Below are 15,862 nucleotides of genomic sequence, written 5' to 3' on the forward strand. Positions count from 1 at the left end.
TCAATGTCATTTATAAAAGGCTATGACTGCTTGCCAACAACATTCAGGTTAGACAAGATAGAAAACTGAGCAATCGCCCTAAGTGTACAAGCTTCACCAGTTTAATATTAAATGAAATTTATAACAATCCAAATTTTCTTAAACAAGTGCTGTTTTCAAATAACGCAACATTCCATACAAATGACTGTGTTAATTGTCACAAAAAAACCACAATTGTAGGCATAATTTATCTTGATATGCCTGAATTGCTGGTGTATGAAGAAAGAAATTTAATTTTCCCTTCAATTCGACATTTAAATCATTTCATTATCTTTAACAGTTTTTCTGTAATGCTCGTTGAAAATCCTTTTTGGAACACTGCAAACAATACAGTGTCCCAGGAGAAATGGTCAACATTCAGGGATATGACAGAGATGATCATTCAAAGCAAGAAATCCTAGTAGCAAACATGGGCTGTAAAATGCATACCTTAAGAGCTATGGGCACTTGTTCATCTCCACTCCTGTAAAACATCTCTTCTAATGAAGTAGTGCTCACAGTATGTATGCATTTTAGAATCCATGTTTACTGTACTTTTTTTTCTTGCATCGAATGATCCTGCCTGTCATGCCCTAAATACTGAAATCTGTACAGATTTATTTATTTATTTATTTATATTTTTTTTACTTCAGTTTAATACTTATGTTGTTCACAAATTGCAACATCACCTAATCTTTTCATGCTAATTAAGGTCATAGAAGCATAGTCTTTTCTATAAGTACTTCTGATCTAAAAGCAATTGTCGTAGCTGGTGTAGGAGGTCTTTTTTAATTCTGTCTTTTGAGTTCTTGTCATGATATTTCCGCAGAAACTTTCGTTCCATAAAACACATTTATTTAGAAGTCAAACACCAATTTTCATTGATTAGCTTTAAAAATATTTTAATATAACAATGTTTTCATACAAATTTCAATCCCTTATTTCAGCCTACTTGGGGGTTGTCAAACAGCAATTTTCATAAATGTAGCTTTGAAAATGCTTAAGTAGTTCTTTAATAATGATTTATTTCCAAAGCATTTCACCTCCACAGGGGTTATATTTCCAAAAATTCTGAACCATGCATTTTTTTATTTTGACTAAAAAACAAAATAATAATTTTCACAGTTATAACTTCAAAACTGCTTTAATAGTGACATATTTTAAGGAAACCTTCCATCCCCTATTTCACCTGCTTGGGGACATAATTTCAAAAAAATCCCTTCTTAAGTAATGCCTACAGTATACACCTTCAAATTTCAAGCTTCTGTCCTTAACAGTTTAGGCGAGGCACTGATGAGTAAGTTGAGGACAGTTACAACTGTTTCATCTGAAACTTCCTCACTGCAATTGCCATAATTTGATTTTTTTTTCGGTGTTATGAAAAGGACAGATTGCTACTCACCATAAAAATGACACATTGAGCAGCAAACACACACACACACACACACACACACACACACACACACACACACACATTCTGTCCCCTTTAGATCAGAATGGCATTCTGGCCCGAGCAGATGGAGATGATGGTCAGGTGTGCGCGAGGTGTGCTTTCTGGTGGCAATGTGTGTGTTTTCTTTTCTGAAGAAGGCTTTGGCAAAAAGCTCAATGTGTAACAGTCTTTCATGGTGCCTGTCTGCAACTCAATATGTCATCTTTACGGTGTGTACCGAGATTTCCTTTTCATAATATTGTTTATATTCCAACCTGGACTTCCCACAGTTTGATTTCTTTTTGTTTCACACACATATATTTTGTTGCTCCTCTTACATATTTTTCCTTCAGTTTTTCTCTACTATTTGCTGCTCCTGTTCATCCTCCCATCTAAGCTTCTGTTACCCTAGTTGTCTTTCTCTTGACTGTGCAGTGTGTCAATCCTTACTTACTGGTTGAGGCATTCCTTTTAATTTGTCTCTTAACCTACCTGCTTGTGTTTCTGTTCATGCAGGGACCTCAGTGAATTCTTTAGTTTGTAATTAGTGTTGTTTCCTTTGGCCTTCTTTGTAACAGAAACAAGCAACAGTTTTCAATCTTTAGCACTTTTGTGGCTATCTCAATGTACCTGTCTCCTATTTCTGCTGCTTGGTAAATAGAAAGTTTTCTTACAACTATATTTTGTTGTAGATGTTCATGTAGCCCAAGTCATAAAATGAAGACAGTACCAGAGAAAAGAAAAGAGAAGAAATAGTAATCACATTGAAATAAGTGTCATAAATCTAAAAAAACTTAATACCAGGTTAATATATATTTTTATAACCTCACCTGATAAGATATAGGACTGAAACCCTTGCAGCAGTGGAACACTACCTGTGTCCACAAAAACACAATTGTAATGAAAAACCCAACTGCAGAATAAATTGTGATGTCCCTGAAGCCGTTCCTTATGTATGACAGCATAACAAAACTCAGCTGCAGCAATGAAATTGAAAATATTACAATATTTATGGCTGATGCATGTATGCGTGAACTGATTTTTGATGGCCCATATGCCCAGTATATGTTGTAACGATCAACAAAATGCTTTAGCACCATGTATAAAAGACCTGAAATTGTACAAAAGTATCTGATTATAAATGTGCATGTACGCAATTGCTCGACTGTTGCACATTTCCAATGTAATTTAATGCAATAAAACATTAAAAATGACAGACGTAAGATTACCTGAAGTTCATACATAACAGTAAATTTAGTTTAACCTAGTAAGTACACAATTAATTACCACATGGTGTGATTAGTGGACAAGGTAAACTGTATATAACTGTTGTGGCAAAGATCAGTAGTGTCCAAGCATACTGAACCCCAAACGGAAATTCGTAGAAGATAGCTTTCCGAACACTTGCACTTTCTGCTTTCGACCTGAAATAATAAAATTATGTTGAGAATTATTCTTTTTACACCTCGTCTGTATTCTATGGCAAAGCACAAGACTGACATTAATATAACTATAAACAACACACACACACACACACACACACACACACACACACACACACACACACACACCTCACTCTTAAGAGTTTTCATGCATGAAGGGATACTGCAGCCTAATTTGAAAATCATTTCTGTATTTAATTTGTGTGATATCGTCTACTGAAAGGAAAGCACAAGCTGCATCCATAGTAAGTACATTAAATATCTTAAATTAAACATTACTAAATTCTATCTTTTACAATGGTTTAAACTTCCAGACACAGATGCTTTTTTGAATTCTGCATGTGTAACATAAATTACACTTAATTAATTATTACTATAATGGCGAGAAAAAGTGATTGCATCTCAACAAAAAAATTAAGAACAAATGTGAAGTCTACAAAACTGTAATTAAATTAAATTAAATTAAATTAAATTAAATGGACTGCTGTCTAGAAATCACAATAGCTCTCAATATGCCACTGACTTTCATTGACAAAACAGTTTGCAGCAGAATTAAATTTATACTTCATTGCCTTCTCACTGTAATAAGTACAAAAGAAATAGTAAAGCAGTAAGTTAACATAATTAAAGAAATAGCCGAAACATATGAGGTCCACTCAAAAAATTCTGGCGTTCACCCTCAACATTTTTCTACGCTTGCCTTCTACTTATTGTGCATGGTCTCCTTAGAAATACCCTTGTCACAATTGTGCACCATTCCCAATGCCATTTCCACTTCCAGAAGATGTCTTGGTATGCCTGTGGCTGGATCGTGTGAAGTGCTTTCTGTGAATTGTCTTTTACCTCACCTACTGTTACAATTTTTGTCCTTTCAATGAGGCTTTCAACTCAGGAGATTAAAGAAAAAGACTGAAGGGGCCAGGCCTAGACGGTGTGGAGGATGTGGCAGCACAGTGGTTGTGTGTTTTGTGCAATAGTCACACACCACAGGGGCGAATATGCAGGTGTGTTACTGTGATGCAAGAGCCATGAATTGTCTCGCCACATTTCAGGCCATTTCCTTCTCACATGATTTCATGACATGATCCAACTGAAATGTCACTGTCTCCTGCAATCTCTTGGACCATCAGTCTTCAATTGGCATGCATAATTTTGTTGACATTCCCGACACGAGTGTCATCAGTAAACATTGAAGGGTGTCCTGAAATAGGATCATCTTTAACTTCTGTCTGGTTATTTTTAAACCATTTGAACCATTTATAACACCGAATATGGCTTAAGTACTCCTCACTGCAGGCTTCCTGCATCATTTGGTGTGTTGCTGTATCGGTTTTCTTGAGTTTCAGGCAAAATTTAATGCAGACGCATTACTCCTCTAACTCTGCAATCTTGAAATTCACAAACTGTGTAACACAACGTTCTACTCACTATAGCACTGAACATTAACAGATATACAACAATGAAACTTCTGGCAGTTACAAATTTAACACAGGTGTGTCCAGGTATGCCAACTGCATGTCATTCCAGTACACCAGTGGCATGAAATTACGAATGTTCCAGAATTTTTAGAAGAGACCTCATAATTTGAATGTGCTTGTTTAAGTATTTAGTTTTACTCTTATTACTGGATCTCTGACCACAAGTCTTAAAAAAACCTCAATATGTAACTTCAAATCTAGTTTCATTAAATAAATATTAAGTATTTCACTGCACAATCATAATCTGATGGAACTAAACAATGATAAAACTGAATCTTTTGTACTAATAGTTCATTTATTAAGAAAGATAAGCTAATACAATAGGAAGAAGAGTCACTATTTCAATATTACACAACATCAGGAACAGCATAAATGAGGTTGAACTGAGCAGTTCCTACGACAGTACTATCAACTCAAAGCTGTGCTTTGTTGTATAGCTGAAAGCAGCTCATTTAATGCAAGGAAGAAGCCACTGACTCTGGCTGTGTGAGAATATCAAGCAGCCACTGCATCAGTGTTGGAAAGTATTTCTACATATATAGTACATAGACCAAGCAGATTGTCCCAGTGGGGAATGAGAATAGCATTAAGCATTTTCTGCATTTATGGCTCCCAAGAGAGCACATGGGCTTCAAGAAAATCAAAAGCAACTACAGTGCAAGTGATTTTCAGCTATTGCCAATCTACAGTGGTGCCCAAGTCACACACACCACTTTCATGCTCCTGCAAGTGCGTGGTAATTGGTCTCACCAATTAAAATGTTACTGCATTCACACCAAAGTCCATAAATGCCCCCACCATGAAGAGCATATACTGAATCTTTCATAAGCCTAAAATGATGTTTGATCTTGTGACCAGTCTGATATACTAGCTTAGTTTCAAGCTGTGAGGTACATCAAAGACACAGGAGAAAAATAAAGAACAGTTCCTTGTTGCTCCCTTATCTCAAGTGATGTGTGTCTGTGCCCACATAGTCAAGATGCTCCACAACAAACCAATTAAGCCAATATTTCAGAGAAGCTCCACATCCTGAGCTCTAATGAGGCCCACAAGAACTGTATGCTCCCCGTGCAACAGACATTTCCAAACTTTGGTAAGAAAGGAGTGATGGAGACACCTAGCGTTTGCATATTAGACTACAAACATTACAGGTAATTTGGGCTACATGACAAAATAGCAACAATGAAATGATAATTAAATGGACACCCTAGCTACAAACAAATTAAATGGACACCCTAGCTGCAAACAGGCGTTGATGTACTTCATTGAGGACATGTTGAAAATGTGTGCCCCGACCGGGACTCGAACCCGGGATCTCCTGCTTACATGGCAGACGCTCTATCCATCTGAGCCACCGCGGGCACAGAGGATAGTGCGTCTGCAGGGACTTATCCCTTGCATGTTCCCTGTGAGATCCACATTCCCAACATGTCCACACCACTACATTCGTAGTGCGCCTAATAGATGTTTGCCCATCATACTCATTACTCGTGGCAGATTAATCTACCAAGTCCCGTATGAGTTCGGGCACAGTGTGTGTGTTCGCACAAGAAGGTCAATGGCCGGGAAGCCATATTTTAACTATATATGACGGTAGTATCTGTTCCCGAAAGAACAGTTACCGTGGATGACCATGCAGCTTTGGTAACTGTTCTTTCGGGAACAGATACTACCGTCATATATAGTTAAAATATGGCTTCCCGGCCATTGACCTTCTTGTGCGAACGCACACGCTATGCCCGAACTCGTACGGGACTTGGTAGATTAATCTGCCACGAGTAATGAGTATGATGGGCAAACATCTATTAGGCGCACTACGAATGTAGTGGTGTGGACATGTTGGGAATGTGGATCTCACGGGGAGCGTGCAAGGGATAAGTCCCTGCAGACGCACTATCCTCTGTGCCCGCGGTGGCTCAGATGGATAGAGCGTCTGCCATGTAAGCAGGAGATCCCGGGTTCGAGTCCCGGTCGGGGCACACATTTTCAACATGTCCCCAATGAAGTACATCAACGCCTGTTTGCAGCTAGGGTGTCCATTTAATTATCATTTCATTTCTAGCAAAGCTGCATGGTCATCCACAGTAACTGTTCTTTCGGGAACAGATACTACCATCATATATAGTAAAAATAGCAACAGCCAAAGTCCACCTGCACTATAGCTAACTTACTAGTTTTCAAGAAACACATGTTTATTGGGAACATGAATGTAGCGTCAGAAAATCTGGGAGGGAATTTAAGTAATTAAATGACCAAGTGTCATGAACAGGGAGAATGTTACACAATGCTGACACCACGGCTGCCAACAGTACCTCCAATGGGTCATGTGTTTGTCAATCTACAGCTCCTCAAAACCTGGCTTCAACAGTATAATCAAGCAGAGCCATGCAGACACATCTTGCAGCTTGAAAACACTCCCTGGTCACAAACTGCTGATTCAAAGTTCTCTTATTATCACCTGCTAGAGTATCACAGACAATAAGCCTTCTGTACAACCACCTTTACACAGGCACAATGACTTTGGGTCATTCAATTACATTCCAGAATGGTGATGTCAGACACAATGTGGCAACTACAGTAAGGTGATGTATAGGGAAGACTATCATCAAACCTAGATGTTTGGTTGCCCTAATGAATACTGCAAAAGGAGCTGAAATATTGGTTTTGGTATATTGTTTTAGTGTTACAGAACATCCACAACTAATTTAGTCAAACTTATCCTTAAATTGTTTTACTATTTTATCATTTCCTTCCCTCAGCCTTAGCATAGCTCTGCCTTTAACCAAGATAATATTTTTACTGTTTCATATTGTTATCATTCTGTCTCAAAACTATAGGCTGAAACTTTCTGCTGGAAAATAAAATGAGGCTGACAGGTCAACTAAATACATAGGGATTACAGTTACGAAAAACTTTAATTGGAACAATCACACAGAGAATGTTGTGGGTAAGATACACCAAAAACTGTGTGTCATTGGCAGCCATACATTTGTAACACTTGTCTGTCCTCTTCTGGATTATTACTGCTTGGTATGGGATCCAGACCAGGTAGGATTCATGGAGATCAGAGAAGCTTGAAGAAGGATTCATTTGGTGTTATGACAAAATAGAGGAGACAGTGTCACAGATACAACATGCAAGTTGAGATGGTAATCGTTAAAACAAATTAATTTTTCAATTGCTGTGAGATCCTTTACAAAATTTCAATCATAACTTTCTCCTCCAAACGTAAAAATATTTTGTAGACACCCATCTACAGAGCGAGAAATGTTCAGCATAATAAAATGAGAAATCAGAGTTCACGAGGAAAGATTTAAAACTGTCCATTTTCCTCATGCACTGTTAGAGAGTGGAACAATAGAGAAATAGTCTGAAGATGGTCGGATGAACCCTCTGCCAAGTACTTATGACTTTTGATATAGTGTTTCCTGGCTAAAAGTAAAGATCTTAGTTAGCTATACAGTTTAATATCCCAGAAAAACTCATAAAAGCAAGCATTTAGCTGCCAAGTGCAATAATAATTTGGGAATAAGCAATGTGTTGTATGTCGCGTAAGCCAACAGTGAAGTTAATGAGAATACCAATTTTCAAAGCAGTTCATACAGAGCATTTTCCAATCATTTCCATTGACTGAAAAGCACACTTTAATTGACCCTCTGTTTAGTTTAGTCTGCTCATTGTGTATGAGCATAAAATAGTATGTGTGGTATCTGTTTTTCCACACTTGTCCAAAAGAACATACACCATTTTGATCCATCTGCTACTATGAATTAAAACACTATGGAATTACAGTCATTGGCTGCAAGTGGCCATCGATTTAAATAAGATTTTTGAAATTTTTTAAAACATAGTCAGTGATCTTAAAAGTAGTTAAAATTGAAATTTAAAACAGTCTTGATCACAATCTTGTTAAAGTATTCTTTAAATTGGAATGAGTGACCGGTTTCAACTCTACGAATGAGTCACCTTCAGACTCCAAGAGCGGTGGATGGACACTGCTAGAAAATTCTCAGCAGCTGAAACATCTGGTCATGAAAGCCTTCATTGTACGACTGCTGGACTGTAGTTACACGAGCATCGAGGGTTGAAGGAACTTGTCTAGCAGTGTCCATCCACTGCTCTGGAGTATGAAGACGACTCTTTCATAGAGTCGAAACCGGTCACTCACTCCAATTAAAAAAAATACTTTAACAGAATTGTGATCAAGACTGTTTTAAATTTTAAAATTAATCGATTTAAATCAGTGGGGAAAGTTTAAAATTTTTGCCGGATCAGGATTCAAACTTGAGCTCCTGTTTACTAGGCGGATGTTCTGACCACTGCACCATTTGGACACAGTGGTCATCACAACTGCATAGACAACCCTAACACGACTCAACTTATCCACACACTACGAATGTAGGCCCCTTGCCCATTATCCTCTTTACTCGCGGCATTTGACTGATACATGTAAGAGTTTGAGCCAGGTGTGCATTACCAATGAAGAGCTCTAACTCTTACAGGAGTCTGCGAAATCCCAGAAGAAATGACAATAAAGGGCAAGTGGCACTACATTCATAGTGGGTGGTAAGTTGAGAATTTGGTCTGATAAGAGGAGTGCTAGCGTAGTCCATGCACTTGTGATGCCCACTGTGTCTGGATGGTGCAGTGGTCAGTGCATCTGCCTAATAAGCAGGAGATCCGAGTGCAGCACAAATTTTCAACTTTGCCCATTAATTTAGATTGATGCCCACTCACAGGTCAATGTTTAATTCCTTTTTATGTCTTAGTCTGTTCATATTTCCATAATTTGAAAACAGCCACTGTAGCTTGTAAGCATCCTTACCTTGACCAACACAGTCTTACTGCATACATGATCAGTTCAGGAAATCTTATTAGTTCCAGAGCAGTTCCAATAAATGCTGATGTTATTACGTAGTTAACAAAGAATGCTCCCTTATCTGGCAGGAACACACACTTCCATCGATAAGTTTCATTTCTTGATAGTGTCCATTCAACAAATGCCTGTGCACTGTAACAAAGAACAAGAAATTAGATGTACACAACAAAGATACTTTAAATGGAAAATGCAATTCACAGCAGTATCTCAACATTTATCTGTCATTCTGATTCCATTATCACAATTCTTTAATTGTTTATCTGCCACTCTTCTCTCTACAGCAATCTGAGTGCCCTTTCCCCACAATATTTATATATCTCATTATCCATGCCATTAATGTCCCTATAGCATTTTTCTTTAGTGATTTTTATATATTTTCCCAGTTACCGTACTTCTGTTGTAAAAACAACTCATCATACAGGGTGTTTCAAAAGTGATGGTTAATAATTCACATGTGGAAAGCACAGGCCAAAAGTAACTACAAGCCCCAATAAACATGGGTCCACAATTCAACCGTTGTTGAGCCGTAACACATTTTCTTATGCAGCTCATCAACGTCTAGGAACACATGGCATCTCTAAATGTTAAAGTAGGTATTTGAAATAATGTCAATACATCTGAATGCAAAACAGAGTTCATCTCTGAAATGAGTTGTGAATCCTCTCAGGCAGTCCTGGGGAATTCTGTAAATGCTGGAAGGCTGATTCAATCCGCAAGCAGAAATCCTCAAGAGTTGATCTCAGTAGTGTAGACCAGGCTTTTGACATGACCCCACACACAGAAATCCATGGAATTTAAATCCAGAAACCTTTAAGGTAATGGCACAGGCCCTCGTCTACCTATCCAATGTTGATCATACATCCAAGTTAGAAGCCAGCGCACTTGTAAATGGAAATATTCTGGAAACCCGTTGTGCATGAATCACATGTTAAGGTGTTAGTTCAGTGGGACATCATCATGTACATTTGGAAGAACAGTCTGAAGAAACCGCATACGCTCTGTTCAGTTAGTATCTGTGGTAGGAAGTATGGTCCAGTTGTGCAGTCTCCAAGCAGTCCTGCCCAGGCGTTCAACGAATAACGCTGGTGATGTCATGATGTGTGTGTAACATTAGGATTAACATTGGCCCAAATGTGACAGTTATGGTAGTTAAAAATACTGTCACAGGTAAATCCAGCCTCTGTAAACAGACTGCTTACAAACAGGGGATTCAGGGTACAATGTTGTTGCACCAAATGGCAGAAATTGTCTCTATGAGGAAAGTGTGCATTGTTTAGATCTTGCATTTGCTGGAGATGATACAGATAAAGTACTTCCCAATGTAAATCCCGCCACACACTTATGATTCACGAGACACTCTCGCATAGCAATCCTCCTTGTTTAAGTACTTGGACGTTCGTGTACAACGTGTAACATCCTTTCCTCAACATCAGGTGTTATGGATCTAGTCAACCTTCTCGTACATGTTGTGCAAAACTCCCAGTTCCTCTAAGGTGCTGATGTAACCAGTTAAATGTATGCCTATTGCACTGCCTGTGGAGAGGAAAAGTTTCTTCATACAATCGTGCATCCTCAAGGGTACTGCCATTCGCTTTGCCACCATTCATGAAGTGCATGTCAGCATACTCTTCATTGGTGTAACCTCTGGCTTCATGTTCATAACTGATTGTGAGGCCAGTATGGCTCAGTGCATGGAAGGGGAAAGGGAAGTAGTCGTGCATGCATAAACAGATAGTCTTTCCAAAACCTTGAGATACCAACATAAATACCACGGTATCTAGGGACATTCACAGTTTGTTTCCAACTCAAATTAATGTTCATTGGAGCTTTTCAGCTTCTTATGGCCTGTACTTTTTGTGCATGAATTATTGACCATCACTTCTGAAACACCCTGTATAACATTGAGCACTACTACTGATATCAAATGTGGAATACTACATGTGTTATAGGGCAATTTTCTTTTGTTCATGCCAGCATGAGCATATGCTTAACTTCTGCTTTTCCTTTGTCATTCTTTTATATAAAACACTTCACAAAACATTTTATCCATATTATCTTGGGATCTTTGTACGATTGCAACTAGGAACACCAAGCATTTAAAACTACAACTTATGTTATTATTAACAACATAAGCTTCTTAAGAAGCTAATACTCTTTTAGGAGGAGGTCATTCAAATCTTCCTGTCAGATGTACTATGAATATAATCTGCAGTTAGTATATGTCTGCCTTCTTTATCAAATTACAGTCAATCTGTGTCAATTTCAGCTGTGTGTTCATATTTGCCTCAGTAAATGATGATGTCAAAATGCATTCTGTTCTAAAAACAACTGTCATGATATTCATGATAAGACTATCTGGTCTCCAGCCGGAACATTATCATTATCTTGACATGGCCCACCCGACTGCTATCTTCAGGTGAGTAAGCCGTCACACTAACTCGCTGGAACTGAAATCAAACATGCATCAGCAGGTCCATTGTACACCGCCTGTACGTCCACCATGTGTGCGCGAACATAACTGCCCACCAGTGCAAATCTCAACAGTGTACCGGTGGTAAAAACTCACAGAAATGGTGAATTGATATCAAACACTGTTGGCACCATTTGATGGCTGAAACAAAGACTGTTGTTTTTTAATGTCAGACAAAACAGGGTTCCAGCTCTTACTTAAAGAGTACCCCCCATCTACGTTTATAATATTGTCGGACAGCCAGATCTCAATAGCTTCTTTCACTACACAGTCCCAATAATGTGACGAAGGATCAACCACTTGTGTCTCATCATACAACTGCGCATTTTTCTGGCTGAAATAAACGTGTGAGACGACGGTGCTCCGCACATTGATCCCGGACCATACAAATTGATTGTCCAATTTAGGCTTTCCCGCATGGCAGGGAATTTTACCAATGGCTTGCTTCCTCAAATCCAAATCATCTAAAGGTGCACGCAGTGTTTGTTATCTGTTTATCATTTCTGCAAATCTTCACCACTAGTGCACTGTCGTGCTTTGTGCTGGTGGGCAGTTATGTTCGCACAAGCGCAGTGGACCTACAGGTGGTGTATAAAGGAGCTGCTGCTGCATGTCTGATTTCAGTTCTAGTGACTTAGTGCAACAGCTTACTCACCTGAAGATGGCGACCAGGTTGACCACCGAAATACTGTGTCAAGATGACGTTGCGTTCCAACTGGAGACCTGCCTTCAGCTACTACAATGGGAAAATTTATGGAGCCCCAACAACTGTCATAATATAACATTGTGCACTGTAATTGATATCAAATGTGGAAACTGCATGTGTTATGGGGCAATTTTTCTTTTCTTCATACCAGCTCGAGTGTATGCTTAATTTATGCAACTCTTCACAAACTGTTTTACCCTTATTATCTTGAACTGCTTGTTATGCAGCCAGGAACACCAAGCATTTAAAACTACATGAACTTATGTTATTAGCCTCATAGAAACTGCCACTACAACTGGCTTCTTAAAAATATGATACCCTTTCTGTGTTACAGACATGCTTCAGGAACTCAAATGGGGAATCCCTGGTGGAAAGACAACATTCTTTTCAAGAAACACCACCAAGGAAATTTAGAGAGCTGGCATTTGAATTCTACTGCTGTCAACACATATTGCATGTAAGGACGAAGATAGGATACAAGAAATTAGGTCTCATACAGAGGCATATAGGCAGTTTTTCCCCTGATTTTATTTGCAAGACGAACAGGAAAGGAAGTAACTAGTAGTGGTACAAGGTACCCTCTGCCACACACCATATAGTGGCTTGTGGAGTACGATATAGATGCGGATTTAACTCATTCAATGCTCTTGTCCTTTCATGGCAAGTTCTTTAATGTTAACCTTCAGTGCCATATTCTGCATCTTTTGAAAACTGCTGGAAGCAAGGAAGACAGCAACTATGATTTGAGGGGTCTCAGCTCAAATGTTTATCTGCAGCACTCCTATATATTCCCTTATCCGGAACTAAGCAAAGGGATCAGGTTTTAATTGTTCTCATACATTTCACAACAGATTTCTCAACTTGTGAAAATCAGTTAGAGCTACGGAGTCTCTCTCAATATGTCTGATGCATACTACATGCTGAAAATGAACATTCAAGTGGCAGTGTGCATATAGAGTGCATCCATGCAAATTTAGGGCAGCTCTTTAATCTATAAATCCACAACAAACTCGTGCTACAAGCTGGATAACAATTAATCTAAAAAATCATTGCCAATTAACTAGCAAATAATTTGCAAAAGTCCAAGAGTTCATCTTTATTCAGTAGAAGGAGAGGATTTACATAATGCAAAGTGTCTACACTGAAATTCCTTAATTTTAGCAAGTACATAATGACATTGTCTATTTATCAACATATATGAGTCAATACATTAGGTTCCAATAAATGTAGTTAACAATTGTTCACTAATTTGCAACAGACATAAACTTGCCAAATCTCCTTAAACCATCAGGTCCCTCAAATCTGAATCCACAGTTAAACTTTCTCCATCTACTGCATAATGCCACCTTCCCAGCAGACATAAATCTAACAATTCTGGTCACCTTTTAGATGCAGCTTTAAAAGTAGCCTATGAATATTTATGAACTTTGGTTTAGTAACAGTTTTAACTATGTCCAAAGACTCATTCCCACATTAAAGATTGGACAACATAATACCTATGCCCACTACACCTACCTAACTATGCCCTACTACACCTACCAAGCACTTACGTGTGTGGCAGACAGTACTTTCCACTGTACCATGTACTAAGATTTCTTCTCGTTCCACTAGTGTATGAAGTGTGGGAAGAATGATTCCTTAAGCACATCTGTGGGTTCTATATTTAGTGTAATCTTCTCTTTGCTGTCCCTAAGAGAGTGATACGTAGAAGGTTGTACTATATTTCTACATTCCTCACCTGTCACAACTATTTAACATTTTGTAAGCAGAGATTTGAACGTATATATTCAATAAACACACTTGGTCCTATTTGGTATGTGTCCCACAGACTTGAGTAATATTCTGGGATGGGTTGCATAAGTGTTCTGTAAGCAATCTCATTTGCCAAATCACTGCATTTTTCCAATCAAATGAAGGATCACCTATGACTGATTCCATGTGATCATTCTATTTCATATCCCTATGAATTATCACAAAGGGTATTTGTACAAAATGATGGATACCATCTGAGAGACATTAATATTCAGGTCATGTGGTACTATGAATTTTTCATTTTGTGAACTGCACAGTTTTACATTTCAGAACATTTAAATAAAATTGCCAGTCTTTCTGCCAGTTTCAAATCTTATCCAGATCTGGTTTAATATTTCTGCAGCTTTTTGAGATAGTACTTATTGTAAGCAATCCATAAAAAAATGGTTCAAATGGCTCTGAGCACTATGGGACTTAACATCTGAGGTCATCAGTTCCCTAGACTTAGAACTACTTAAACATAACTAACCTAAGGACATCACACACATCCATGCCCGAGGCAGGATTCGAACCTGCGACCGTAGAGGTCGCGTGGTTCCAGACCGAAGCACCTATAACCGCTCAGCCACACCGGCTGGCAGCAACTAACTCCATAACCTGTAAAAACTGATGTTCATACTACTATTGTCTACAATATCACTAACATACAACACGAGTAACAAGGATCCTAGCACATTTCGATGGTGCACACCTGAAGTTACTTCTACACTGAACAGCCAAAAGAAACAGTTACACTTGCCTTATATCGTGTAGGACACCCAAAAGCACGCGGAAGTACCATGACATGATGTGGCACAGACTCAACAAAGTAGTGCTGGAGGGAACTGACACCATGAACCCTATAGGGCTGTCCATAAATCTATAAGAGTACAAGGGAGGTGGAGACCTCTTCTGGACAGCACGTTGCAAGGCATCCCAGATATGCTCAATAATGTTCACGTCTGGGGAGTTTGGTGGCCAGCAGAAGTCTTTAAACTCAGAAGAGTTTTCCTGGAGCCACTCTGTAGCAATTCTGGATGTGCGGGGTATCGCATTGTCCTGCTGGAATTGCCCAAGTCCGTCTGAATGCACAATGGACATGAATGGATGCAGGTGATCAGACAGGAGTCTTATCTAGACATATCAGGGGTCCCATATCACTCCAACTGCACATGCCCTACACCATTACAGAGCCTCCACCAGCTTGAACAGACCCCTGCTGACATGCAGGGCCAATAGATTCATGAGGTTGTCTCAATACCTGTGCACGTCCATTCACTCAACACAATTTGAAACAAGACTCACTCAAGCAGACAACATGTTTCCAGTCAACAACAGCCCAGTGTCAGTGTTGAAGGGCCCATGTGAGGTGTACAGTTGTGTGTCACGCAGTCATCAAGAGAACACGAGTGGGCCTTCGGCTGCAAAAGCCCATATCGATGATGTTTCATCGAATGGTTCACACAATGACACTTGTTGATGGCCCAGCACTGAAATCTGCAACAATCTGTGGAAGGGTTGCACTTCTGTCACACTGAATGATTCACTTCAGTCATCGTTGGTCCTGTTCTTGTAGGATCTTTTTCCACCCACAGTGATGTCCGAGATCTGATGTTTTACTGGATTCCTGATATTCACCGTACACT

General features: G+C 39.0%; 1 protein-coding gene and 2 non-coding genes across 4 annotated transcripts in view; 1 reads left to right on the forward strand and 2 right to left on the reverse strand.

Annotated features, from left to right (window-relative positions):
* The window catches only part of LOC126236148 (CSC1-like protein 2), a 208,804-nt gene that overhangs the window by 3,106 nt on the left and 189,836 nt on the right, over positions 1–15,862 (reverse strand). For both annotated transcript variants that reach the window (XM_049945233.1, XM_049945232.1), the window contains exons 13-15: positions 9,196–9,381; positions 2,738–2,874; positions 2,281–2,561 (exon numbers count right to left, since the gene is read on the reverse strand). In XM_049945233.1, coding sequence (XP_049801190.1) covers positions 2,281–2,561; positions 2,738–2,874; positions 9,196–9,381 — 604 coding nt within the window. The remainder of the gene's footprint in view (positions 1–2,280; positions 2,562–2,737; positions 2,875–9,195; positions 9,382–15,862) is intronic.
* Trnat-ugu (transfer RNA threonine (anticodon UGU)) lies at positions 5,658–5,732 on the reverse strand. The gene has a single exon. It is a non-coding gene; the product is annotated as a tRNA-Thr (tRNA).
* On the forward strand, positions 6,275–6,349 carry Trnat-ugu (transfer RNA threonine (anticodon UGU)). Its single transcript has one exon. It is a non-coding gene; the product is annotated as a tRNA-Thr (tRNA).

Source organism: Schistocerca nitens, chromosome 2 (assembly GCF_023898315.1).
Source record: "Schistocerca nitens isolate TAMUIC-IGC-003100 chromosome 2, iqSchNite1.1, whole genome shotgun sequence".
In the NCBI taxonomy this organism is placed as follows: domain Eukaryota; kingdom Metazoa; phylum Arthropoda; class Insecta; order Orthoptera; family Acrididae; genus Schistocerca; species Schistocerca nitens.